The sequence below is a fragment of the Dasypus novemcinctus genome, chromosome 23 (genome assembly GCF_030445035.2).
Source record: "Dasypus novemcinctus isolate mDasNov1 chromosome 23, mDasNov1.1.hap2, whole genome shotgun sequence".
Classification (NCBI taxonomy): Eukaryota; Metazoa; Chordata; class Mammalia; order Cingulata; family Dasypodidae; genus Dasypus; species Dasypus novemcinctus.
Window position 1 is genome coordinate 69,713,644 of NC_080695.1, and position 26,548 is coordinate 69,740,191.

At 53.7% G+C, this 26,548-nt stretch overlaps 1 protein-coding gene across 1 annotated transcript; it reads left to right on the forward strand.

The window, feature by feature from the left end:
* Positions 1 to 2,314: 2,314 nt before the first annotated feature.
* Positions 2,315 to 21,723, forward strand: NLRC3 (NLR family CARD domain containing 3). Its single transcript, XM_071211417.1, has 17 exons — positions 2,315 to 2,398; positions 2,574 to 4,570; positions 4,894 to 4,980; positions 6,209 to 6,292; positions 6,852 to 6,935; positions 8,088 to 8,171; positions 9,159 to 9,242; positions 10,110 to 10,193; positions 10,775 to 10,858; positions 11,334 to 11,417; positions 11,872 to 11,955; positions 12,315 to 12,398; positions 14,872 to 14,955; positions 15,355 to 15,438; positions 16,227 to 16,310; positions 16,730 to 16,813; positions 17,097 to 21,723. Exons 2-17 carry the CDS (start codon positions 2,598 to 2,600, stop codon positions 17,185 to 17,187), a joined length of 3,243 nt encoding a protein of 1,080 aa, XP_071067518.1. The 5' UTR covers positions 2,315 to 2,398; positions 2,574 to 2,597; the 3' UTR covers positions 17,188 to 21,723.
* Positions 21,724 to 26,548: the final 4,825 nt, after the last annotated feature.

The following is a 26,548-nucleotide window of genomic DNA, read 5'->3' on the forward strand; positions in this document are numbered from 1 at the left end:
AGGCCCCGCACTCACAGGTTACCCCCGAGACTGAAAGCTGAGGACCGTCCAGAGGCCCCTCCCCCAGATCTGGGGTGCAGGAAAGGCCCCCCCAAGGGGCCGTTTCAGCAGAGAGCCAAAGGGCCAGGAGGAACTAGCAGGCCAGGCGGTGAGGGCAACCAACACCCAGCTGCAAAGGGGTAAGAGGGTGGGGGCGGAGGCAAAGAGCCCTGGGGGCAGGGCGGGTAGAGTCAGCGCCCGACGGCAGGGGCCTCTCCAAGGCCACTGGGAGGCGTGTGGAGGGTGTGTGGGGGTCACCGGGAGGTTTTTATTTTCTTCCTTTTTAGGAGGTAACAGGGATTGAACCCGGAACCTCATACATGGGAAGCAGGTGCTCAACCACTGAGCTACACCCGCTTCCCCACCAGCAGGTTTTGAGTAAGGGAGTCACATGCTTAGATTGGGGTGTTGAAAGCCCAGAGGCGTTCAAACATTAAGCACGGTGGGAAGCAGATGGGGCTCAGCCAGTTGGGTGCCTGCCTACCACACAGGAGGTCCCAGGTTTGGGTTCCGGAGCCTCCTAAAGAAGATGAGCAGATGCCACACCCGCCGCAATGAGCACACGCCTAAACGAGCAGATGCCACAAGCCAGCGGACGCTGCAGCCTGCGGGGAGCGGATGTGGCTCGTGCCGTTGGGCCCTCGCCTCCCATGCGGGAGGTCCCGGTGCCTCCTGGAGGAGGGGAGCAAAGAATGGGCAGACAGACAAGAGAACTATCTGTGGGAGGGGGGATAAGTTTTTTAAAATTAAAAATTAAATAAATCTTTAAAAATAAGAAAAGCAAGCACTGACTCGCCGCCCGGCACAGGCGATCCTCTCCCAGGCGTGTTCCCCTAGGAACCGAAAACAGGGCTCGGAAATGTGTCGGCCAGTTTCACGCAGCCTTGTTCACTATAGCCAGAAGGTGGACGCCCCCACGCGACCATCCACGGATGGACTGAGAAGCAAAGCGTGGCCTCTCCACGCGCTAGAATATCACGCAGCCGTAGAAAGGAGTGCGGTTCTGCTGGAGCTCAGCGTGGGGACCTTGGACAGGTTATGCTCCGGGGAGGAAGCTGGACGCACAAGGACGATCGTCGGATCCCACTGCTGTGAAATAGCCAGAGTCCCCCAGGGGAGGGAGGCAGGACGGGGAGCTGGGCCCGGCGGGCAGGGTTCTGGGAGGGCTATGAAACACGTCGGTAATGGCCGAGGGGACGGCGGCACAATGTTGTGTCATTAGCGCCACTGCCTTGCACACCTAAAAATGGGCCAGGAGAGCAGGGGGCCTGGACCTGGCGAATTCCATCAGGGCGCAGGGGAGGTCAGAGGGCAGGTGAGAGGTCAGAGGAGGGGTGAGGGGTCGCAGAACCCCAAGACGCCGGTTCCCAGGAGGAGGGGGTAAATCCTTCCCCTGCGGCCGAGAAGCCAAGAAAGATGCGGGCCACGGGCGCTTGGGTTTGCGCACGGGTGGGCGTCGGTGAACTGGTTAGGAGGCGCCGTGAGGGGGGACGAAGCCAAGCGCACGGAGGCGGGCGAGTGACCAGAGGTGACGGAGGGGATGGGAGGTGACAGGTGATGGGAGGTGACATGTGATGTGAGGGGAGGGAAGGAAATGGGACATAGAGTGATGAGGTGATGAAGGTGATACAAGGGGAGGGAAGGGGAAGTGATGGGTGGTGACAAAGGGGGTGGAGGTGAAGGGAACTGATGGAAGTGACGGGAGGTGATGGAGGTGACCAGGGTAGAGGGAGGGCACGGAAGCGGTGGAGTGATGGGAGACGGAGGCGTCGGGGCCTTGCTGTAAAGGGCTGTGGCATGGAGGAGGGGCGTGCCTGGCGTCTGCTTCTAGAAGGCTCTGCTGCAACCTCTCTGTCTGATCCAGCCTTAGCCCTGGACCCAGGACCCTGCACCCAGGAGACGGGGGCGCTGGGCAGCGGGAGGCCTGGGGACGTCTGTCAGTGTCCCCTCCCCGGGAGGGCGTCGGCCGCCTGCCGCCGGGGGTCATGACCCCTGCCCGGCCCCCACCTCGCCTCTTCTCTCCCAGCACCGTGGGCGAGGGGTGGGCCGCCCCCAGCGCCTGAGCTCCAGGGGCCCCTGCTGGAGGGGCTCCCTGCCAGGTGAGGGCGGGTCCTGGGGGGCTGCCTGCGCTGGGGGCGGGCCGTCCACCTGAGCCTGGACAGGGAAGGGGCAGCGGGCCGGGGGGCGTCCGGACATCAGCTGGCCCGGGGAGACCACCCAGGCGGGGCTCTCGGGCCGGCGCCCACCCCTCCCTCTTCCAGAGGCGCTGTTCCCGGCAGCTGCGTCGTCCTTTCCGGGTGACAAATGAGGACGCCGAGGCCCGGCGAGCTGAAGCAGCCTGCCCAGTGTCGCCCCGCGGGTGCGTGGCAGAGCACGGGGTCCACCCAGGCGCCCCCGTAACACCCGGGAGCAGATGACCCTTCCTGGCGGGGGTGGGGGGGGCACTTCCTGGGGGCCAGGCCGGGGGAGGGGAGCGGGAGGGGGTGGCTCGCCCCCTCCCACCGTCCCGGCAAGTCCAGGCCCTCTCCTCGCAGGTGCCGCCCGAGCCCCCCGACCCCATGAGGAAGCAGGAGGCGGGCCCGGGCGGGGAGGCCGGCTCTCCGGCCGAGCAGGTGAAGGCCCTCGTGGACCGGCTGGCCGCCAAGGTCACCCAGGGTCCCCAGGCCCCGCCGAGCCCGGCCTGGACGCCCGAGCCCCCGCCGGGGCCGCACGGCGATGGTAGGCCGGACTCGGGGGGCCGGGGCGGGGTGTGCCCCCTCCCAGCCCCCGCTGCCCTCCCCTCCGGCCTCTGCCCCGCAGAGTCGCGGGCCCAGAGGCACCGCGAGGCCCTGCTGAGCCGCACGGGGGGCGGCCCCGGGCCCCGGCCCACCGGCCTCCTGCTGGTGGAGGGCCTGACCGACCTGCAGCTCAAGGAGCACGACTTCACGCAGGTGGAGGCCACCCGCGGGCGCGGGCGCGGCGCCAGGGCCGTCGGCCTGGACCGGCTCTTCCTGCCCCTGTCCCGGGTGTCCGTCCCGCCCCGCGTCTCCGTCACCGTCGGCGTGGCCGGCATGGGCAAGACCTCGCTGGTCAGGCACTTCGTCCGCCTCTGGGCCCAGGGCCAGGCGGGCAGGGACTTCTCACTGGTGCTGCCGCTGACCTTCCGGGAGCTCAACACCCACGAGAAGCTGTCGGCGCACCGGCTGCTCCGCGCCGCCTTCCCGCACCTCGGGGAGCCCGGCCCGGCCGTGGCCGCGCCGGCCAGGGTCCTCCTCGTCCTGGACGGCCTGGACGAGGCCCGGACGTCCCTGGACTTCTCCAACACCGCCGCCTGCTCGGACCCCCAGAAGGAGATCCCGGTGGACGGCCTGGTCACCAACATCATCCGGGGCAACCTTTTCCCGGACGTTTCCGTCTGGGTCACCTCCCGGCCCGGCGCGGCCGGCCAGATCCCGGGGGGCCTGGTGGACCGAATGACCGAGCTCCGGGGCCTCGGCGAGGACGAGGTGGCGCTGTGCCTGGAGCAGATGTTCCCCGAGGACCGGGCTCTGGCGGGCCGCGTGGTGGCCCAGGTACGGGCGGACCCGGCCCTGTACCTCATGTGCACCGTGCCCGCCTTCTGCCGCCTGGCGGGCTCCGCGCTGGGCCACTGGTGCCGCCACCGGCCGGGGCCGCAGGACGCCTCGCCCCCGCGGACGCTGTGCGAGGTCTACGCGTGGTACTTCCGCATGGCCCTCGGCGGGGAGGGCCAGGACGGGGGCCCGGGGAGCCCGCGGATCGAGCAGGTGGCCCAGGGCGTCGGGCGCAAGATGGCGAGCACGCTGGGCCGCCTGGCCTTCCACGGCCTGGTCAGGAAGAAGTACGTGTTCTACGAGCAGGACCTGAAGGCCTTCGGGGTGGACCTGGGCCTGCTGCAGAGTCCCCTGTGCGGCCGCTTCCTGCAGCGCGAGGACACGGCGGCCGCGGGCCCGGCCTACTGCTTCGCGCACCTGTCGCTGCAGGAGTTCGCGGCGGCGGCCTACTACTACGGCGCGGCCCGGAGGGCCATCTTCGACCTGTTCACCGAGGGCGCCGTGTCCTGGCCGCGCCTCGGCTTCCTCACGCACTTCCGCGCCGCGGCCCAGCGGGCCATGCAGGCCGAGGACGGGCGGCTGGACGTGTTCCTGCGCTTCCTGGCCGGCCTGCTGGCGCCCCGGGTCAACGCCCTGCTGGCCGGGACGCTGCTGGCCGCTGGCGAGCACCAGGCGCACCGGGCGCCGGCCGCGGGGCTGCTGCAGGCCTGCGTGCGGCCCGCGGCCGCCGTGTGCGCGCGGGCCGTCAACGTGCTGCGCTGCCTGCACGAGCTGCAGCGCCCCGAGCTGGCGCGCGGCGTGGAGGCGGCGCTGGGCCGCGGCGGCCTGGCCGGCCTGAGCGGGCCCGCGCTGCCTGCCGCCCTGGCCTACGTCCTGCAGGTGTCGGACGCCTGTGCCCGGGAGGCCAACCTGTCGCTGGGCCTGAGCCCGGCCGTGCTCGGCAGCCTGCTGCCCCAGCTCCTCTACTGCCAGAGCCTCAGGTGGGCGCCAGGGCAGGACCCGGGTGCTCTGCCCACCCCCAGCCCACCCTCCAGCGGGCGCCCGACCTTGGCAGGGGGGAGGAAAGGACGCAGCAGGGCCCGAGGGCAGCTCATGTGGCCTCAGACGCACACGGCCAGAGGGCCGTGGGGGGCGACGGGAACCCCAAGGCTTGCGGCCCAAAGGCCGCGGGCGTGCTGAGCCACGGCGATGGTGCTGCACTGGCCCGGAGAGGAGGGAGGAGGGTCCCGGCTTGCCCGCTCCCCCTGCCCCGTGGGCCCTGTCCGTGGAGGGTCCCGCTCACTGCCACTGTCCCCTTGACCAGGCTGGACTCCAACCAGTTCCAGGACTCCGCGATGGAGCTGCTGGGCAGCATGCTGAGCGGGAAGGACTGCCGCATCGAGAAGATCAGGTAATGCCGGCCCGGGCGCCCCGCGCGCCTGGCCGGTGGTGCTCGCAGGGGGAGGCCCCTTGGAAGCATGTGGCCCGGGAGGCGCTCTGCCCGTTCCCGACCCTTCCAGAGAGTTCCGGAGCCTCGGGTAGCTCCTGTGCAAGAAGAGGGAAATGACGGGCTGAGGGCTGGGCGCCCGCGCAGGCCTCGGAGCATTTCCCGAGGGCTGTGAGCGCCGCCGGGCTGCCCCGCGTTCCCTCGGGAACTCCCAAAGCGTGACCTCGAACAGGATTCCGGGCACGTTAGAAATTGCATCTCTTTTTTTAAATTATTAAAAAAATCATTGGCATCACAGATACATAGAGTTTCACGTGTACAATTCAGTGGCATTAACGACAGTCACGATGCTGCGCTGCCATCACCACTGTCCACAACCAAAACTTTCCCATCGCCCCAAACAAACTTTGCACCCATTATGCAATTACTCCCTGTTTCCCTTCTCCAGCCCCTGGTAACCTCTGAGGCACTTTTTGTCTCTATGAATTTGCTTATGTGAGGTATTTCATATAAGTGGAATCATATGATATGTGTCCCCTTCTCTCTGCCTTAATTCACTCACCATCATGTCTTCAAGGTTTATCCATATTGTTGCATGTACCAGCACTTCATTCCTTTTTATGGCTATATAAAATATAATATAAAATAAATGGTTTGTAAGAACGCTACCATTTGCCACCAGATAAAGGGCTGTGATCAGTGCTGTGCTGAAAATGGTCTGGACCAGTTTGTGAGAACGTGATGTTAAATGTTCAGGCGTTTTGCCAGCCAGTTGAATTAAACCATCAGTTTTTCAAATAGGCAGTGGTGGGAGTGTTTACACCACGGGCTGGGCAAACACTAAAAACCAGGCGGTGGGAGTCGGTTTCCCGCGCGCCAGTTTAGCTGGGATCCTCACGGGAGGTTCCATAACTGCCCGTGCTCTTGCTGTGCTCTTGGTGTGGAAGCTGTTGTGTTGGGTTCTGCACCAACTTTCCCTTGAAAGCCTTTGCCACAGTGAGGTTCTGTCCGTCCACTCTGGCCCTCCCTCACCCAGGCTTGAGGGCTTTCCAATGGGCCACCTGCTCTCCAGCGTGTCCGGTCCTTGAGGACGTTAGCGGGTTCTAGGGGTTTGAATCCAGACATGGCGTTGAGAAAGTGGCCATGAGCTGTATTGGCCTGAAGTAACCACTGCTCTCCTTTCCTTGGGCAGCTTGGCTGAGAACCAGATCGGTAACAAGGGGGCCAAAGCTCTGGCCAGGTCCCTCCTGGTCAACAGAAGTCTGACTGCTCTGGAGTAAGTTAAGACGTCCAAGGCCAAATATTTGTCAGCGGGACAGGGAGAGCCATGAGCTTCTCGGGAAGGCTCCTCCCTTCCTGTGACAGGACTGAACTCTTTTCTATCCTTCCCTGGTCCCCCAGATTCAGGGTAGCCTTGGGCCATGGTACCCATATTCCATCCAGAACAGTTTCTAAGGTCTTTGAGCCCCTGCAGGAGTAAGAAATGGGAAGCCTTACCCTAGACCACTCTCCCATGGGGGGTTGGAAGGACAAGGAGCCAGCCAAGTCATGGCCCCTCCTCAGGTGCTCCCTGAGTATCTACCCCAGGACTGTTGAGCTTCACCCAGGAAAGCACCCGATTTCTGGCCCTGAATCTGGGGTGATCATTCTCCTCATCTCCACATGTCACCCAACCTGATACATCAGGTTCTTTCTTTTCTCCATCATGTGGGACTACATTGGAAAACTCCTTTCTTGTTTGTCTAAAGAAGGACCTCTGCCCTGGTTCCACCAAACAGGAAATCCTTTCAAGGATCACCGATTTAAAGAGAATGGTTCTTTCTCTCTTCCACCAGCCTCCGCTGTAACGCCATTGGACCTCAAGGGGCCAAGGCCCTGGCAGATGCTCTGAAGATCAACCGGACGATGGCCTTTCTGAGGTACTGGCCACTTGCTCCCTGTCCCTGCTGTCCTCAGGAAACGGACCAAAAAACCCTCTTCCCAGGTGCCATCCATGGAGTGTGAGGCAATTCAAAATGGCAGGCACGGGATACCAGTTCCAATCCCATTGGGTGCCAGAGTCTAATAGCCTAAGCAAGTTTCCACGTTCCAGCTCTTCCCTAGTCTTTGTGCTTGTATTTATGGACTGAGCAGGGGATAGAGGAGAAGCAGGGGGAGGGGTCCGTAGAGATGGGGAGGGCAAAATAATCTGTCAGGAAAACCTCTTGTCCTCCATTGAACAGGAAACTCCCAAGGCCGCGGTGTGAGAATTTTCCCGCACATTGAAAAGCCCTTCTCTCAGATGGCTCCTACGGTTTAGTATGTGCCTGTGGGGTATCCATCCTTAGCTGAGCATGGTACTAGCATTTTTTAAAAATTGAGGTGAAATTCACGTAACGTAAAAATGACCATTTCAAAGTGTGTGCTTCAGTGACATTCAGTACCACTGTTGGGTAACCGTCACCTCTATCTAGCTCAAACCTTTCCGTCACCCCCGAAGGAGACACGTACCCATCAGCAGTCACTCCCATGCCCCTCCCCGCAGCTCCGTGGCAACACTAGTCTGCTTTCTGTCGCTCTCGATTTACCTATTCTGGGCAATCACACAGTATGTGATCTTTTGTGTCTGCCTTTTTTCGCGGAGCTTGATGTTTCCAAAGTTCATCTGCATTGTAGCATGGGTCAGAGCCGCATTCCTTTTCATGGCTGAATATCCTTCCAGCATAGGGATGGACCACACGTGTTTACCCATCCTCCCACGAGCCATGCTGCCAGTTTCTCCACCTCCCCGCCAGCACGTGGGCACAATCGTTTTAGCAGTAATCAGGAGAGAGAGACGTTGTTAGTGTCATCTAGATGTAGATGCTCCCCATCTGCAGGCAAACGCTGAGGACCCGGAGGGACGCCTAAGCCCTGGGGAGAGGAGAGGGAAGGGCCTGTGGTCCTCCAGGCCCTGTGCCGTGGGCAGCAAGGGCCCGCTGGGGTCCCAGCCCTTCCCTGCCCAGGCCAGCTGCTGCCCCATTGGGCAGCAGTGAGTCCGGGGCAATGGGAGCTCAGGCCATCCTCGGGTGCCCTTTTTCTCACCTCCACAGCCTCCAGAGCAACACGATCAAGGATGACGGTGCCAGGTCTATGGCCGAGGCCTTGGCCACCAGCCGGACCCTCTCTGTGCTGCAGTGAGTGGACACGCAGGCTGCCAGAGGGCCTCCCCTCTCCTCTGCCTGTTTTCTGGAAGGTCTTGAGGCTTTCTGACCTGCTGGCTGGCTCTGGGAAAACTCGATGCCCACTTCTTTTCCAGAGAACAGGTGTTGGGGAAATAATTAAAAATCAAATCTCCTGCCAATCCTAGAAAATCTTCTCCAAAAATGTAGAACAGACCAACCTTTCATTGCCTGAGTAAGCATTAAGCCAGACCACGATGTGTATCACAGGCAATTTGCTAAAGAGATGCCAAAGAGATGCCTTTTTAGAGAGTCAGCCTGAGACAACCCGTTGCATCCTAGTTCCCAAGATAAACAATAACTAGTCCTCGAGTAAGAGGACTTGACAGCACCATTTGCTAGACACAGGTTCATCCTAAATTCACTTGGTAATTGGGGAGGCCATCTGTGTTAGTTCATTGTCTTTGTCGGAAGGAAAAAGGAAACTTCTCTCTTTACAACGAGCCGGTGGTTACAGCCAGGAGTCAGGCACCTGGGCTAAACTGCACAAAGGCCAGGAGAGAGGGACGACATTTCAAAGAGATGATTCCAAGGCCCTTACGAAAGACTTCCCTGGGCTGTAAAACTGGCAAGAGGCTTACTTAGCTTTTAAAAATATGTACATACTTCTCAAAGGGACAGAGAAAGGATGCATAATGACAGGTTTTCTCAAGGAAACCGCTCCAAGTAAAGGAAGGGGGAAGGTCTCTTTCCCTTTTGGCACCAGGAAAAATTCAATATTCTAGATTTGTATTTACCCTTAAACAGGGCGGGCTGGCTGCCCTTGCCTCTTCCTCTCCCACAGAGCAGGCTACTGGCAGCACTTTGGCAGTAATCTACAGCTCTTGATACAGGGAGAGGGCATGCTCGTTGTCTCTGCCCTCTCACCTTGACCCCAGAATGTCCTCTGCTAGGGTATGGTTGTGGCAAGCCTTACTGAGAGTCCCCTCTCCTCTCCCCCAGCCTGCAGAAGAACTCCATCGGGCCCACTGGAGCCCAGCAGATGGCAGAGGCCCTGAAGCAGAACCGGAGTCTGAAGGAGCTCATGTGAGAAATGCAGAAGGGCCCAATTGGTATCCTGGGTGCCTGGCACAATGCCCAATCCATTGCAAATACTTGTGAGCATGGGCATAGGTGGATGGATGGATGGATGACACATGGATGGATGGATGGATGGATCGATGAGTGGGTAGATGATGGATATATGGATGGATAGATGATTGGTAGATGGATGGATGAGTGCATGGATAAATGGATGGAGGGATAGATGGATGGGGGGTTGGGTGGGATGGCTGGCTGGATGAATAGATCAATATATGGATGGATGGAGGGATGGGATAGACAGGTGGATAGGTGGGTGGATGGATGGATAGGTGGGTGGATGGGTATATGGATGGAGGGATGGTCTGAATGGATGGATGGATGATGGATGGAAGGGTGGATGCATGGATAGGTAAGTAGATGGATGGAGAGATGGGTGAGTAGATGGTTGGATGCGTGCATGGACAGATGGATGAGTGGCTGTGTGCAGGGTGGCTGGATTTGGTATCTAAGTACTAGACCAGTAGAATGGAAACTTGGATCTCCAGGACTGGGTGAGCTCTGACTGTTTAGGCTCACATTTAATGCCTTCCCAGCTGGCAGAGAAAAACAAAACAAAACACAGCATTTCTTGGCTACACTCAAAGTCTCACCAGGGAGTCAAGGAAGGCTTTGCTACCTTGACCTCTTAGAGGTAGCAGGTAGTTACTTGCAGAGGTCAACAGGCCTCAGACACAACAAACCATGCACTGGGCCTCCTTGGTACAAGACAGCAGAGCCCTCCCTAGGAGGGGTTCCTGGACCCTAGTTCCTGCACCTGGGCCTGCCCAGTTGTTCCAGGGACCCAGCTCACCCATGTCCCATCTCTTGTAGGTTCTCCAGTAATAGCATTGGTGATGAAGGCACCAAGGCCCTGGCTGAGGCCCTGAAGGTGAACCAGGGCCTGGAGAGCCTGGAGTGAGTCTGCCTCACCACTGTCCAGGGGTGCCCTGGGACCCCCGCCTTGCAGATGGGCGGGCCCTGGAGGAGGGCTGGCGGTTGAGGCGACTTCTCTGCCAGAACCAAACCAACCACAAGCCCTGGCCATGCTCTGATCGGTTTCTCCCCTCCATATCCTCCCACCCCCCTCACCATCCTGTCCCACCAGCTCCATTTTCCCGGGACAATATGGGTTGGTTGGTTCTGGAGTTTTCAAAGTGACAATAAGCACCTAATGTCCCTGAGAAATTGATGCACATGGTTGAAGACTGGGGTGGCTGCAGTGGCCTCCGGGTGGGGTGGAGAACCCTGCGGAGCCCCCATGCTGCCCACTTGCTCTGGGGGAGACACAGCACACTCAGGGGCGCTTTGGAGCCATTCAAAGAGTCTAGCCTGTGGGGCTTGTGCAAACCTCACCTGCCCTGCCTGGGCAGGGGCCTGGAATGGTAGGGGGATGGGAGAGGAAAGTGTGAGGAAGGCGATGTGGGGGGACACCTCGGCGCCCGCGGGGCCCCAGGTCTTGGGACAGCAAGGCCAGCGGCCCCGCCCTCTGCCCGCAGCCTGCAGAGCAATTCCATCAGCGACAGGGGGGTGGCGGCGCTGACCGGGGCCCTCTGCGCCAACCGGACCCTCCTCAGCCTCAGGTAGGGCCTTACCCCCTCCCCAACCAGGGTGTCCCTGTGCACAGGGGTCCCCTGGAAGGCTGGGCCGTAGAAGGCCGCTGGGCCGTAGAAGGCCGCTGGGCCGTAGAAGGCCGCTGGGCCGTAGAAGGCCGCTGGGAAGCCAACGCCTCCCCGCAAAAAGCATGGTCCTGCGCAGCCTTGGTTCCCGACCCTGGCCCCGGGGGCGCTCTTCCTGCTGGGGGAGGGGCAGGGGACAGCCGGCCCTGCTTTGCTTCTGTTGCCCCCGCCCCCGGCGCGGGCCTCCACACGCTCCCCCGCTCCCGGCCCTCCCGCCTCTGAGCCTTCGGGGCCTCCCTCCTGGCAACCTGAGCCCGGCTTGCTGGATGCACCTGCCCCCCTGTGCCGGCGCAGGAGGCCCGGGGCGCGGGGCTCTCCCCCGAGGCCTGCCACCGACCGGTGGAGGGCCAGGGGCGCAGGGTCTTCTCTCTTCCCTCAGCCTCCGAGAAAACTCCATCAGTCCAGAGGGAGCCCAGGCCCTCGCCCGAGCGCTCTGCACCAACAGCACCCTGCGGCACCTGGAGTACGTGTGCGGGTGCGAGGGGCGCGCCTGGCGCCCGACCCCGCCTCTGCCCTTAGTCCGGGCTGGGGAGGGGCCTAGCCGGGAGGGCTGGCGGCCCTGGCACCCTGACGCCCAAGGCGAGCTCGATGGCACTCTGCCTGCCCCGCCGCGTGGGAGGCGCGAGCAGCGGGGAGGGCCCCGGAAACCGTGGGCTCGCAGGGCGGCGCGGCCCGGGGTTTGGGGGTGCCAGGGCCCGGGCGGGCCGCCGGCCTGAGTCCCGGCCCCGAGACTCGGAATGGAGCCCGGGTGAGCGGCACCGGGGCAGGGCCCGCGCGGTGCCAGCGCACGTGCTGTCCGCGAACGCGCTCTCGATGATTGATGGCTGTGCCCGGCGCGCGTGCAGCCGCGCTCCTCGCGGGGGGCGGATCGAGGGCAAGCCGGTTCACGCTCACTCGCGCCTGCTCCTTCCCCGCAGCCTGACAGCCAACCTCCTCCACGACCAGGGTGCCCGGGCCATCGCGGCGGCGCTGGGAGAAAACCGAGCCCTCACGTCCCTCCAGTGAGTCTGCGGCTCCCGCCCGCGGCCCCCCGCAGGGCTGCCGCCCTCCCACCCCCGCGGCCCCGGCCCCTGCCCAGACCTCCTCCAGGAGCGCGTGTTCTCCCCCGCGCCCCGCGCCTGGAGGCTGAGCCCCGCAGAGGCCAGAGGCAGGAGCGCGCGCCACGGCCGTGCCTTCCCGGGCCAACGCTCGCCTGGGTGCGCTCCTGCCCTTGGGAGTCGCGGGAGTCCTCCCGCCCACGCCGGTGGCCACCCGCCCCCACCCCGGGGGCTCCTCGCCCCGCCGCCGGCTCCCTGGGAGGGGCACCCTCTTCCCCGGGGCCCCGGGGTCCGGGCCCTGCGCTCAAGTCAGTGTCCCGCAGCCTCCAGTGGAACTTCCTCCAGGCCGGCGCCGCCCAGGCCCTCGGGGCAGCCCTGCAGCGCAACAGCAGCCTGCGCAGCCTTGAGTAAGCGGCCGGGACCCTGCCACCCGCGACCAACGCACCCGGCCACCCCCAAGGCCTGCTCGCTTCCGTCCGCATCCGTTGTTTTTATTTTTTTGAAGATTTATTTCTCTCCCCGCCCCCCATTGTTTGCACTCAGTGTCCCCTGTGTCTCTCTGTTGTTGTTTTTTTAAGATTTATTTTTTATTTATTCCCCCCCCCCCCAGTTGACTGTGTCCATTCGCGGTGTGGTCCTCTGTGACCACTTCTGTCCTTATCAGCGGCACCCGAATCTGTTTCTTTTTGTTGCATCTTCTTGCTGTGTCAGCTCTTTGTGTGTGTGGTGCCATTCCTGGGCAGGCTGCACTTTGTTTTGCGCCGGGCCACTCTCCTTATGGGGCGCACCTCTTGCATGTGGGGCTCTTCTACACCGGGGACACCCCTGCATGGCACAGCACTCCTTGCGCGCATCAGTGCTGTGCATGCGCCAGCTCCACACCAGTCCAGGAGGTTTGGGGTTTGAACCGTGGACCTCCCATGTGGTAGGCGGTCGCCCTAACCACTGGGTCAAGTTCGCTTCCCGTGTGTCCCTCTGTTTTGTGTTCTTTCTTTTAGGAGGCACCGGGAACCCAACTCTGGACCTCCCATGTGGTAGGCAGGCACACAAGTGCTTGAGCCACATCTGCGTCCCCATCTGCTTTTACTTTTTTTAAATTTAACAACTTTATTGAGATAAAATCCACATACCATAAAATTCCCCCACTTAAAGTGTGCAGTTCATTGGCTGTTAGGGTATTCAGAGTTGTGCAACCATCACCACGCCGGATGTTAGAACATTTTCGTCGCCCCCAGCCCCTAATCCGCTGTCTCTCTGAGTTTGCCTGTTTTGGGCCTGTCATATAAATGGAGCCACAGCAGGTGGCCTTTCGTGTCTGGCTTATTCCACCCTGTGTCATGTCTTCAAGAGTCACCCATGTTGTGTCATGTGTCAGAACCTCATTCCTTTTTATGGCCAAATAACGTCCTGGGGGTGGATGGACCACACCTTGTCCATCCCTTCATCAGCCGATGGGCAGCTGCGGTGTGTGCACTCTGACTGCTCTGAACAGTGCCGCTACGGGTATCTGTGTGTACACGAGTTTTTGTGTGGGCACAAGCTTTCCAGACTCTGGGTAGATTCCTTGGGGTGGAATTCCTGGGCCACATGGTAACTCCGTTTTATCTGTTGACCTTCACCTGCTTTTGACCCAGACCAGCTTCCAGGACCCTCCCCCCACTGCCCCCGGCTTCTCCTCCTCTTCTGATGACTCTTGAATCCTGGTGGTCCTTAGGTGTCTGCCCTCGGCCATCTTTCCTTACTCGACGGCTCTTTTCTGGAAGGTCCCCTCCCCTCCCAGGGCTCCCTTCAGGCTCCATCTCTATCCCAGACCTCCTTGCGGAGCACCAGACCCACGTATCCACTGCCCCTGCCTACCTCCACTTGGGTGTCGCACAGGTCCTTCTGCCTGGCCACCTGGTTTCCCCAGCAAGCCAGCTTCTCTCTTTGTGCCCAAGAACCAAGGGAATGGGACCAGCCAACTGTGCAAGCTGGAACATCACCTTCCCTCTCACCTCCCACTCTCAACCCACAACCACGTCCTTGCCGATGCTCCCTCCCAGTTCTCTCCACCCCCCACCCCGCGCTTCCCTCATCCCCCTCAGCCACAGCCAGGCCACCATCATGTCTCATCCACATAACTGCGACAGCCACGTCCAGCCCCTCCTCTCGTAATCTGGCCAGAAATCTCAAATGTAAACCTATCCTCCCCCAGTGAGCTCCCTAAGCCTGTGGCCCAGTCCCACCCCTCAGTGTGGCTCACCAGGCCCTTAGGGTTTGATCTGCTTCCTTTGCACCTCCAGCCTCATTTCCCACCACTCCAGGGACCCAACTTCTTTGGGCTCCTTGGATTCCAGCCCCTCTGGTCTTTGTCATCCTTTGAGTTTTGGTTCTTGGGGGTCGGAGACCCTGCGGGCTGCATTCAGACCTTTGTAACGGCTCCTTCATCACATCCCCAGCCGAGCTCCATGAGGGCAGGTTGGCGCCTGCTGCTCACACCACCCTAGCACGCAACGCGCACTCATGTAATGCATGCAGACTGCTCCCTCACACAGGCCCGTGTCCCTCAAGCTAAACTCTTAATCACATACTGCTCTGGGGTCTGCTTTCCCACAATCTGGAAGGTAGAAAACATAAAATGATGTGTGAGGATGCCCCTGGGATCGAGGGGGTCAATTTAGTTATCTGGTTGGCACTGAAAACCACGCCCTCTGTCCCCAGCCCTGGTTGGCCATAATTCCACAGTGTGCCTCGTTTTCTTGCTTGCCTCTGAGCCTCTGAATGTGAACGACCAGCGGGGGCAGGAGGGGGACAGTTATCCCCCAGGGCGACCCCTGGAAGCCCAGGTCTGTGGTGTGTCATCTGAAATCTTGAGGGTGCCAGCTCACTCCCACCTAACAGTTTACAGGAGAACGCCATCGGGGACGAAGGCGTGTCTGCGGTGGCCCGGGCACTGAAGGCCAACACTGCCCTCACGGCGCTCCAGTAAGTTCCCTGGTGCGCTCGGGGCCTGTCACCGTGCAGTCACGCGGCTCCCCTGGGCTCCCCTGTCGGCCAGTCGAGGAAGTTGTGCTTGGTTTTCCTAACCTCAATGATTGGGAAATCAAACATTTAGAGAGGAGGCTGTTCCCCCCACGCTTTCCAGGAGACTACCTCTAGCCGCCCCCCGCCCCCCAGGCGGCCGGTTCTCCTGGGCATCAGCGATGGGAGCTGTGCAGACTTCTGCTCAGGTCTTCGGTCACTTTTCAGTACCCTCTCACCAATTCCAGCCCTAATTTAAGAGATGGTCAGAATGAAGGGGAAGGACGGAAGGCCGAGCGAGGGGCCAGGGCTAGGGCGGGCAGGAGCGGCCTGGGCCCGCACTGACGGCGCCTCCCCTTCCAGCCTCCAGGTGGCCTCCATCGGCGCCCCCGGGGCCCAGGCGCTGGGGGAGGCCCTGGCTGTGAACAGGACCTTGGAGATTCTTGAGTAAGTATTTTGGTCTCCAGCTACATCTCTCGCCCGTCGAAACCAAGCTGTTGATTCAGAATGAGTAGACGTGAAAGAATATGCCAATTTACATGGAAACTCACAAGTCATTTTTGTTTTGTGGGGTTTTTTTTGGTGGTCCTGGGGCTGGAATTGAACCCAGATCTCGTACATGGGCAGCTGGCACTCAACCACTGAGCCATACCCACTCCCCGCGCAAGTCATTTTAATGATCTTCCTTTACAATCACATAAGCTCCAGCTTCCCCGTTCCCATTTCATGCCTTTTCCCTGGGAGTCGCTGTCGTTTGCCTGCGTCTCCTTACGTTCCTGCTCTCTGGGTTGGCTTTGCCCAGGTGGAAGAGCCCCTAGGATGGCCAGGTCTTTGGTCTGTGAGAAGATCCAAAGTCTTGGGAGTGGGCTAGCCTCAGACTCTGTGAGGCCCTTGGGTGCCCAGGTGCTCCCTGCTCTTGAGGCCCCCACGATGCAGGGTGTGCTAGGGCCCCACTGGGCGGTGCTGTCTCTCCCGTCTTAACCAGGTTTTCCCTTCTTTGGACTAACAAGGAGGATGTGGGCTTCAACAGACCCCCAAGGGCCAGCCACACTCCTTCCTTCTGTGACCCTTTATTCTGGGCTGCTGACCCAGGCAGCGAGGAAGGAGCATCCCCGCCCTGCAGGACTGTGGAAGCCTGGGCTTCATCTCTCAAGTTGCCCCCACACATCTGAAGGGGGCTCCTTCTCACCTCTCAGCCTGTCACCACGCCTTAGGTTTCCCGTTTTTCCCAACAGCTTAAGAGGAAATGCCATCGGGATAGCGGGAGCCAAAGCCCTGGCGAATGCTCTGAAGATCAACTGTAGTCTCCGAGGACTCAAGTAAGTAGCTGGGAGACCTGCCTGCGGCCGGAGCGGCACTCCTTCCTCTCTGCTGGGTCCCCACAGCACAGATGCTGCTGAGCTTCTCCACAGCTCTTTCCTCCTGAACAACTTGGGTTGTTCCGGCCGGGGTAGTCCATCTTCCATTGCAGATGGCTTTGTTCATTCCTCTGGCTTAAGCCAGTGGTAAGTCTCATCTGCATTTATGGTTTTCAGCAGTCCGTGGCAGTTGGCTACTTGTAGACATTAGGGTCTCAAGGGTTAAATGCCACCTTGCTGTTGCTATGGTAACAGAATCAACCCCAGACCTGCTCCAGGTCACTCTACTGCCTGTACAAGATAACTGAGTGTTGCTTCTTCTGGCATTTTCTTCTGTCCTGAATGTCTCACTGTGGTGTCTCCATCTTTTCTTTGTCTAGTCTTCAAGAGAATTCCCTGGGGATGGATGGGGCCATATGTGTTGCCACTGCTCTGTCTGGAAACCATGGACTCCAATACATCAAGTGAGTGGGCTTAGCAACCCATGCCCTTCCCTGGCATCCCTGCTCACCCTCAGAACCCCTCCCAGGTCAGCCCTGCCTGGCCCCTGATTCTGGGAACCAGCTGACCCCAATGCCCTCAGCAGCTCTGGAGTGAAACTCAGCATGAGGCATTCTGGAAGCACAAAGTTTCTCATTGAGTTCTGCATTTTATTATAGAATGATGATCCACTCTATGAAAGAGAAACTACAAGCCCTTAGCCCTCCAGCCAATTCTCTAAGCTCTGCCCCAACCCTTATTTTCTAGTCTCCAGGGAAACCATATTGGGGAATCTGGTGCCAGGATGATCTCAGAGGCTATCAAGACAAATGCTCCCACGTGCACTGTTGAAATGTGAGCAAGATGAGTTCCTGCTGGACTGGGCAGGAGAGGCAGAGATGCATCAGCTGGAAGTGTTCCAACAGGAAGTCTGTTTTCTGGGGTGCCTTCCTGCGATCTGGGAATGATGCTGACAAGAGCTGGTCCCCTGCAAGGAGGAAGGGAAGGTGCTACCAAAGGAGGCCACGGGCCAGGGCCCTTCCTTCTGAGTCAAGGGTCAGCATAGACAAGGGCTAGTCAGGGGTTCTTAACTTTTTTTTGTTCCATGGACCCCTTTGCCAGTCAGGTGATAACCATGGAACCCTTACTAAGTCCACACTATTCACTGTGTATTATTTAATAAATATATCACACCCACACCAACACGTCCCCACAAGATATTTTTTTGAATTTCAGTTCAAGCTCATGGACCCCAGGTTAAGAAGCCCTGGGCTAGAGGCGGGATGGACATGATGCAGGTGCAGAGAAGGGCCAGGGCTTCCACCGAGAGCCTGAGTATTGGGTATGAGTTGCTATCTCCAAGCCCATTAAGAGTACAGCTGGCAAGAGTGACAAAGGGGACCCTTTTTTCTTTTCTCAAAAAGGAAAGAAAGCTTTAGGGGTATGATCCTTAAAGATGGGGAATTTTAAAAGAGAAATGAAGGTTTCAATTCTAGGAATCTAGGGACAGAGATGAAAGTTCTCTGAGCCTTTATTCATTGAAAAGTCAAAGACATGGACTCTGCCTGGCACCTGCTATTTGGAGTCTGGCGCACTGGTTATCAAGAGCACATTGAATGTTGATGCTTTAATAAAGTAATTTTATAATAAGCTTATTTTATAATAAGCTTCTATTTTATAAGAAGCTTATTATCAAACTATAACCATAGTTTGATAAGGTTATGAATTCCAAAAATAGATATTGGATTATGTTTGTAATCTGGTCTGTACCTGGGTGTGATTGTTATGAAATAGGGCTTCGATTGGGCCACGTCACTAGGGCATCGAGTTCCCCTCCCCCCGTGGGTGGGGACTCATAGATAAAAGGCACGGCAAAGGACAGAGTTGAGGGTTTTTGATGTTGGAGTTTGATGCTGAAGCCTTAAGCTGGAGCCCCGGGAAGTAAGCTCACAGAGGAAAAAGAAGCAAGCCCTGGGAAGAGAGAAATCCTGAATCCAGAAAGAAGCAAGACCCTGTAAGGGAGGAACCCAGGAAGCCTGAACCCTCACAGACGTCGACAGCCATCTTGCTCCAACATGTGAAAATAGACTTTGGTGAGGGAAATAACTTGTGCTTTATGGCCTGGTATCTGTAAGCTCCTACCCCAAATAAATACCTTTTATAAAAGCCAACAGACTTTTGACATTTTGCATCAGCACCCTTTGGCTGACTAATACAGCTTCCAAAAACCACAACTGAGGATATAGCTTCCCTATGAAGGCAGGCAAGCTGAGCTTCCATGTGGCATAATTTCCTTCAGATGTCTGGGTTGAAAGAAAAAAAAAATCCAAATGGACATTACAGTTTTCATCAACTAAATAACCAATGAAAATGATTAAGAAAATAAAGTGGGAAGCGGATTTGGCTGAATGGATAGAGCATCTGCCTATCACATGGAACGTCCACAGTTCAAACCCAGGGCCTCCTGACCCATGTGATGAGCTGGCCCACGTGCAGTGCTCATGTGCTCAAGGAGTGCCGTGCCATGCAGGGGTGTCCCCTGCGTAGGGGAGCCCCACACACAAATAGAGTGTGTCCATAAGGAGAGCTGCCTAGTGCGAAAAAAGTGCAGCCTGCCTAGGAGTGGCGCCACACACATGGAGAGATGACACAGCAATGACGCAACAAAAAGAGACACAGATTCCTGGTGCCGCTGACAAGAATATAAGTGGACACAGAAGAACACACAGTGAATGGACAGAGAGAGCAGACAACTAGGGGGCAGAGAAGGGGAGAGAAATAAAAAATAAATCTTAAAAAAAAATATAAAGTGATTATCACATTTAAAGTGATTATCATGTTTAAATTTGAACAGGAATCACTTTTCTTTTGTTCCAAAATGTTTCCTTAAAAGCGAATACACAGGCAAAAATCATGAATGGATGCTAAAACCAATGGATGAAAGCCTGTTGGGAAAGATAATATCCACAGAGTCTCCAAAGTATCATCCCACAAAAGGTATCTATAAGGAGAGAAGGGACCTTAACAATGGAGAAATCTGGCAGATACCACCTTAACCAAGTGATCAAATGGAACATCGCCAAAAAATGGGACAAATGAACATCATGTGCCCCAATGAAATACACTGACAAGGACATATCACTGATGAAGTAGCCTTACTGAAAATATTTACCTGAGGGAACAGAATCCAAATTGAGGGATATTCTGCAAAACAACAGGCCTGACTTCTTACAAAATATCAATGTTATGAAAAATAAAAAGTTTGGGGACTGTTTTAGATAAAAGGAGATTAAAGAGACATAACAACACAATAGGAACAACTTTGATTGGATCCCACAGTGAAGGGGAAAAAATCAGGTATAAAGAATGTTATTTGGAAACTAGGGAATTTTGAATGTGGGTCTTGTAATATTGGATTATGGTTTTGAAAGATATTTTTGCTGGGTATAGAATTCTAGCTGACAGATTCTTCTTTTAGTTTTTTAAAGATGTTGTTCCACTGTCTTCTGGTTTGCATTGTTTCTGCCCAAATTGAGAGCATGGCAGAACAAAGAGAGTGTTGCAGGAGTCAAATGTTGTAGAAAGCTGTGCGCTGCAGGAACTTAGCACTGGAAAACTTCAGGGGCCAAGCAGGGGAAACACAAGTGTTCTCCAGGTATTTCAAGAGCAAGCTGCACTAGAATTAGGAAGGAAAGCCCCTTCCTCATCTGAAGTCTCTCCAACACCCTGCTGACAATGCCTAATAACTTGCTGGCTGGAAAAGGAAATACTTACAAGGTCTAGTTCATTTATCGCAGAGCAGGTAAAAAAGGTGAATTTGGGGCTTAGGCAATAAATTGATAACCAGTACAGTGGGTTTTCTTTTTCTTCCCCCCACCCGCTATTTTTAAATTTTGAACTATTTCTATTGTTATGTCTTCAAGTTCTGTGATCTTTTCTTTGGTAATGTCTAATCTGCTCTTAATCCCATCTAGTATATTTTTCAACTCAGACCATTTTTTTATCTTTAGAAGTTTTGAGATTTTTTCATATTTTAACATGCTTGCTTATGTTTTCTTCTACCATCTGAATATATGGAATACATTTATAGTAACTGTTTAAATGTTCTTGTCTATTAATCCTATTATATGTACATTTCGAGGTCTGTTTCTTGATTGTTCTTACTATGCCTGGTAATTTCTTATTGGATATGAGACAATGGTGATTTTATCATGCTGGTGCTGAATAGTTTTGTATTCCTTTAAATATTCTTGAGGTTTATTCTGAGACAAAATCCCTTGACTTAGAAACAATTTGATCCTTTCAAAGCTTACTTCTAAGCTTTGTTAGGCAGGATCAGATCTCTTTTAATCTAGGGCTACTTTGGCCAAACTACTGAGAGTACTTTTTGGGTACTCTACCTGATGCCCCATGTATTACCAGGACTTTCAATCCTTGGCTGGTGGGAACATGAATTATTCCTGGCCTGGTATGAGCTCTGAGGACTTCTGCCTGTTCCTTTTTGGCATACTTTCCCCAGCTTTGGGTAGTTTCTTCACATACCACACTGATCAGTCTTCAGCTAAAGACATGAGAGAAACTCGGCAGATCTCTGGAGGTCTCTCTGTGCACAGCTCTCTCTCTGGTACTCTGCTCTCTGAGCAATAGCTGCTTGGCCTCCCCAGATTTTCAACTCTGTTCCTTCAACTAAGAGAGACTATTGAGCTCTATTTGGGTTTTCTCCTCCCTTCACTGTGTCCTGGAAACTATCTCTGGTCAGTAAGCTGGGGTAATTATAGGGCTCACTTTGTTTGTTTCCCTTCTCTCAGAGATTACTATCCTATGCTGCCTGTTGTCCAAAATCTGAAAATCATTATTTTATCTGTCTTGTCCAGACTTTTAGTTGTTTAAGGAGGGGGAGTAAATTTGGTCTACTTCATCACTGCTGGAAGCAGCAGTCTGTACTGTATCAGTGTTAAATTTCCTGAATGCTATAATTATATAGTGATCATATAGTGTAATTAATACTCCTGTTCATAGGAGTTAACTGCCGAAATACTAGGAGGGGCATATCACATTTGCCAGTAACTCTCAATGATTCAGAAAAAGAAATATATACATATACTTGTTTATAAAGAGGAAAAAGGAATAAGGCAAATGTGGCAAAACATTAGTAACTAATGAATCTAGGTGAAGGGTATATGGCTGTACTTTTCATAAGGTTTGAAGTTTTTCAAAATAAAAAGTGGGGAAAAAAAAAGTACAAAATCTGCAATAGTTCTCTCTCCCAATGAGCCCTAAGCCAACAGCAGAAATATTCATTAACAGTTCAATTTAAATAGCACCATCTGACCTCCCCACTCTTTTTTGGTGGTGGTTGTTCAAACTACAAGGTTGGAAGAGAACATAATTCTTTTTTTTTTTTTTTTTTTTTAAGATTTATTTATTTATTTAATTCCCCCCCTCCCCTGGTTGTCTGTTCTTGGTGTCTATTTGCTGCGTCTTGTTTCTTTGTCCGCTTCTGTTGTCGTCAGCAGCACGGGAAGTGTGGGCGGCGCCATTCCTGGACAGGCTGCACTTTCTTTTCACGCTGGGCGGCTTTCCTCACAGGCGCACTCCTTGCGCGTGGGACTCCCCCACGCGGGGGACACCCTTGCGTGGCAAGGCACTCCTTGCGTGCATCAGCACTGCGCATGGCCAGCTCCACACGGGTCAAGGAGGCCCGGGGTTTGAACCGCGGACCTCCCATATGGTAGACGGACGCCCTAACCACTGGGCCAAAGTCCGTTTCCCGGAAGAGAACATAATTCTTATTTGCCAAGTTGTTCTCTGCAAGGCTGATATAACTAATGAACTATCACCATATATTATCCTGGGAAGCTCTGTACCGAAAACCAAAATCCTGTACTCAAATACTTGACACTGTGGTTTCAGATCCTATCTGAAAAATTCAAGAAACATTTCCAGTGGAACATTCCTCTTTATTTTTACTTTAAGCTTCTCTGGATCTCTTAATCATCTCCCAGAGAAATATTTTAAGAAATGCTTCTAAATAAAGGGAGGAAGTGCTATTTGCCTGCTACTGACTAGCATGTGCCTTCTGATGACAAGTCAGGACAACTGCTTTGGGCCTTATCTAAAATAGACACTACATATAACCAAGTGTTAGATGATTATGAAATCAACCTTAGGCTTCTTACCCCAAATAGTAGCATCAATACAAATAATTATCTGGTGTATTATGTTTTCAATATACAGTACAAATCTGAGCAGAATGACTTCTAAAGCAGTTTTGCTTTATCAATCACACATACACATACATACACACACACTTTTTCCGTCTCTTGTAGATTCAATCCCTCCCATTTCACTAGCTATTTTCCTTCATCCCTTTATCTAAAAAAAACAATCCTCCGCCTCTCCAAAATGTTCTATGATCCCTGCCTTTTCCTTAGCTCTGCCCTCTCTTTTGGCTTTTGACCATCAACCTTTCTGAGCAGGTCATGGATACTTAAGGTTCTGACCTCAAATCCCAATCTCTCTTTGAGCCATTACTTGCTATCTGACTTCTCCTTGCTAAGATCACCAAAGATGGCTACTAACCAACCTCAGTTGCCTCTTTGAGGCAATCTAATTCATACCCAGAATCTAGCACTTGTTTACCACTCCCTTCTTCGGCAATTCTCTCCTGACTTGGCTTCCATCACATTATGCTCTATCTTTTCTCCTTCTACCTTCTCATTACCAGTCAACACTTTTTTGAAAAATTATTAATACTTTTTTCCTAATTATAACAGTAAAATACATTTATTTTAGAAAATTTGGAAAATAACTTCCCAATCCCATTTTTTCATTAAGCACTGGTGTTTCTCAGGCTTCTGCCTCAGTTTTCTTCTCAGGCTTTTTGCTCTCCCCTGAGGAACCTTATATGCAAATGACTCTCAAACCTGAATCTGCAGCTCTTACCCCATTTCTGTCTGTATATTTAGCTTTTTAAAAATTCAATTTGTATAGGTAGTAATACTCAGTTTCAGAAGCCAGAAAGTAACTACTGGGCTTACAGTGGAACACAGCAGCTCTCTGTCTCATTCCTCACCCCTCCTAATACCCCTACTTCCAAAACCAAATATCCTGCATATAAGATTTCTTGCTTTATCTTTAAAAATTATCTGACTTGGGAAACGGACTTTGGCCCAGTGGTTAGGGCGTCCGTCTACCATATGGGAGGCCCGCGGTTCAAACCCCGGGCCTCCTTGACCCGTGTGGAGCTGGCCATGCGCAGTGCTGATGCGCGCAAGGAGTGCCGTGCCACGCAAGGGTGTTCCCCGCGTGGGGGAGCCCCACGTGCAAGGAGTGCGCCCGTGAGGAAAGCCGCCCAGCGTGAAAAGAAAGAGCAGCCTGCCCAGGAATGGCGCCGCCCACACTTCCCGTGCCGCTGATGACAACAGAAGCGGACAAAGAAACAAGACGCAGCAAATAGACACCAAGAACAGACAACCAGGGGAGGGGGGGGGATTAAATAAATAAATAAAATCTTTAAAAAAAAAAAAATTATCTGACTTCCTATTACAGAAAATGAGGAGTTAGCACTTGTACACCACCTCATGTCCCTACTTTTTCTTTCTCCATCTTTCTCCAACTTTCTAACACAGTTATAGCATGCTTTTTTGGCTAAATCAGTATTTCATGATTTTATCGGTACTGATTATTTTCATTTATTTTGTGTTTTCTTCCCTCTTTTTTGGTACTGATTATTGATGAGCTGTTTTCTTTCTATATAATTTGTTGTTCCTTCTAGAATTAATAGATGCTTCATTTTTTTTACTTATTTTCTATGTACTATTGCTTAATTCTTTCTTAACTGTCACACAGAATTATAAAGTCTCTCTGAACACTACCTCTTGCAGATGTATAGTACTTACATCAGTCCCATTTTCCCTTTAGCGAGATCCCTTCTCAAGCCTTCTGTCTTCTGGCTGCTTCCTAGTCTCCCAGAAAGTCATCATCCTAGGACTTCCCTTCACCACTGTCCTGGGTTAGATCCCATTTCCTGGATTGCACCTAGTCATTTTCTGATTTATTCCCTTTTTTATTGGGATGCATCCTCCACAAACTCTCCAAAAAATATATGAGGGGTCAAGTTTTGGGGAATGGATGATGTCTTTACGACATCTTCACATTTGATTGAAAATGAGGCAGGCTAGAATAGGGACCTAAGGAGGAAGGAGACAGAAGACCTAATAAGCCATACAGACAGAAACTGAGGCACGGCCTGCTAACTTACATCAACCTGTTGACTCACACAAGCAAGTTAGGGAGCTTACAAGCACACACACACCCAAGGGCTGAGTCATCAGAAGGCAGCCAGCAACATCATTACACGGTGGGGAAGAGGGAAGGGGTAGGAGGGGCTCCACCCTCCACACCCACTTTCAGGTTACCTCATGTCTAGTGGACAGTGACCAGAGGCCAGTCACCACCGGCCAATGCCTGCAGAGCTTGTGGACAGCAGCCAGAAGCCAGTCGTCACCGGACAGCAAACCCCACACCCCTAAGCAAATCAAACCACCCAACAGCGTTCCCCTGCTTTGCCTTAAATATGCCAATCAGTGCAGGCCCTGGAGTCCTGTACCCCCATAAAACAGGGGACGCCAGGGCAGAACTTCACATTTCTCTCCCTTGAGAATGCCCCCCTTCATTCTTGAAGGTGTACTTTATCTTGCTTTACACCCCAATAAATTCTTTGCTTATCTGATTAATTTGTGGCTCCTTCTTGAATTATTTCTCACTATGAAGCAAAGAACCTACACACCAGCTCTTATCAAAAAGTGGGCTAAATATATAGAGTTCTAGGTTGGAAAAAAATTTCCCTCAATTTTAAAAAAAGCATTGCTTCACAGAGCTAGCTAGTTCCTTCCAATATTACAGCTGTGAGGAAGGCAGTGTCATTCTGAGACCTGATTCTTTGTATGTGATCTATTTTTCTTCTCCAAAAGGTTGTAGAAGTCTCTGTCCCTGGTATTCTAAATTTCCTGATGATGTGCTTTGATGTGGATCTTTTTCATTTGCCATGCTGTGTACTTGCCCTTTTAATCTACAATTATTTTTCAGTTCTGGGAAATCTTTTTGTTTTTCCCCTTCGGTAACTTCCCTACTTGTTGTCTTTTTTTTTTTTTTGGTACTAGGGCTGGGGAATGAACCTGGGACCTTGTAAGTGGGAAGCCAGTACTCAACCATTGAGCCACACTGGCTTCCCTCAGTTGGTTTTTTCATTTGTCTGCTTATTGTTTGTTTTTGTTTTTAGGAGGCACCAGAAACCAAACCTGGTAACTTCCATGCGGGAAGCAGGTGCTCAACCACTTGAGTCACTTCTGTCCCCACCCCGGTTTTCTTTTTCCTCGAAATTGTATTAAGGGGGTTCCAGGTGGCCTCTGAGGAAGTTGAGGAGGGTGAGACCAGGATGGGGCCCTGGGTGTGCTGTCCATTCGATTAGCCCTGAAATGCTGAGGGTAAAAAGCTGGGATTGGTAGGCTGGATCCAGACCACTGACCAGGGTACAGTTCAAGGACAAGTGCAAGGTCGCACCTCCAAGGAGCATCATGTGCAAGAATGGCTTGACAAGAGGAAGTCCCAAATCACACATCGACAGAGCAAAGTTCAACAGTGAAAAACTCAACTTAAAGTTGAATTACTCAGATTTCCAAATTGTGAAATAATGGCTTTAAATTTTCTAATATACTCAGTAGTTTTGTTTTTTATCAATAGAGAATAGAACTATTCTGTGTATTCAATATTAGAATTTGCCAGTAAGTTATTTTAGTATCATATATTTGAATATCACCGTATAGTATGTGTGTGATGGAAGGATTCCAAGTATATACATAATTCTAATTAATTTAAACACATTAGAAATGTGCAAAAAAACTGGATTAGTAGAATCCCATCTTGAGATTGGTTCTCTCATTTTTATAACTTTTCTTTTTCTGTTTTTCTTCTCCTTTTCCTTTTTTCCCCCTCTTTTTCTTTTTATTCTTCTTCCATGGAGATTGTTTTTCAACTTTACCTGCTAACCCTTTGTCTTAACTTTTTAATTTTGGTTACTGTAATTTTTTTACTTCCAAGAGAATTTTCTAGTTTTTATTTTTATTTTTTTATTAAATAAAGTTGTAGGTTTACAGAAAGTACAGAGATCCTACATACCTACCGATTTTTAACATTTTAAATCAGTGTGGTACCTTTGT

Bases quoted from the DNA above. Each gene is read 5' to 3' on its own strand.
- NLRC3 (XM_071211417.1), top strand. From the start codon at position 2,598: ATGAGGAAGCAGGAGGCGGGCCCGGGCGGGGAGGCCGGCTCTCCGGCC. The intron at 10,859-11,333 runs GTAGGGCCTTAC...CTCTTCCCTCAG, and splicing joins CGGACCCTCCTCAGCCTCAG to CCTCCGAGAAAACTCCATCA. The intron at 15,439-16,226 runs GTAAGTATTTTG...TTTTCCCAACAG, and splicing joins AGGACCTTGGAGATTCTTGA to CTTAAGAGGAAATGCCATCG.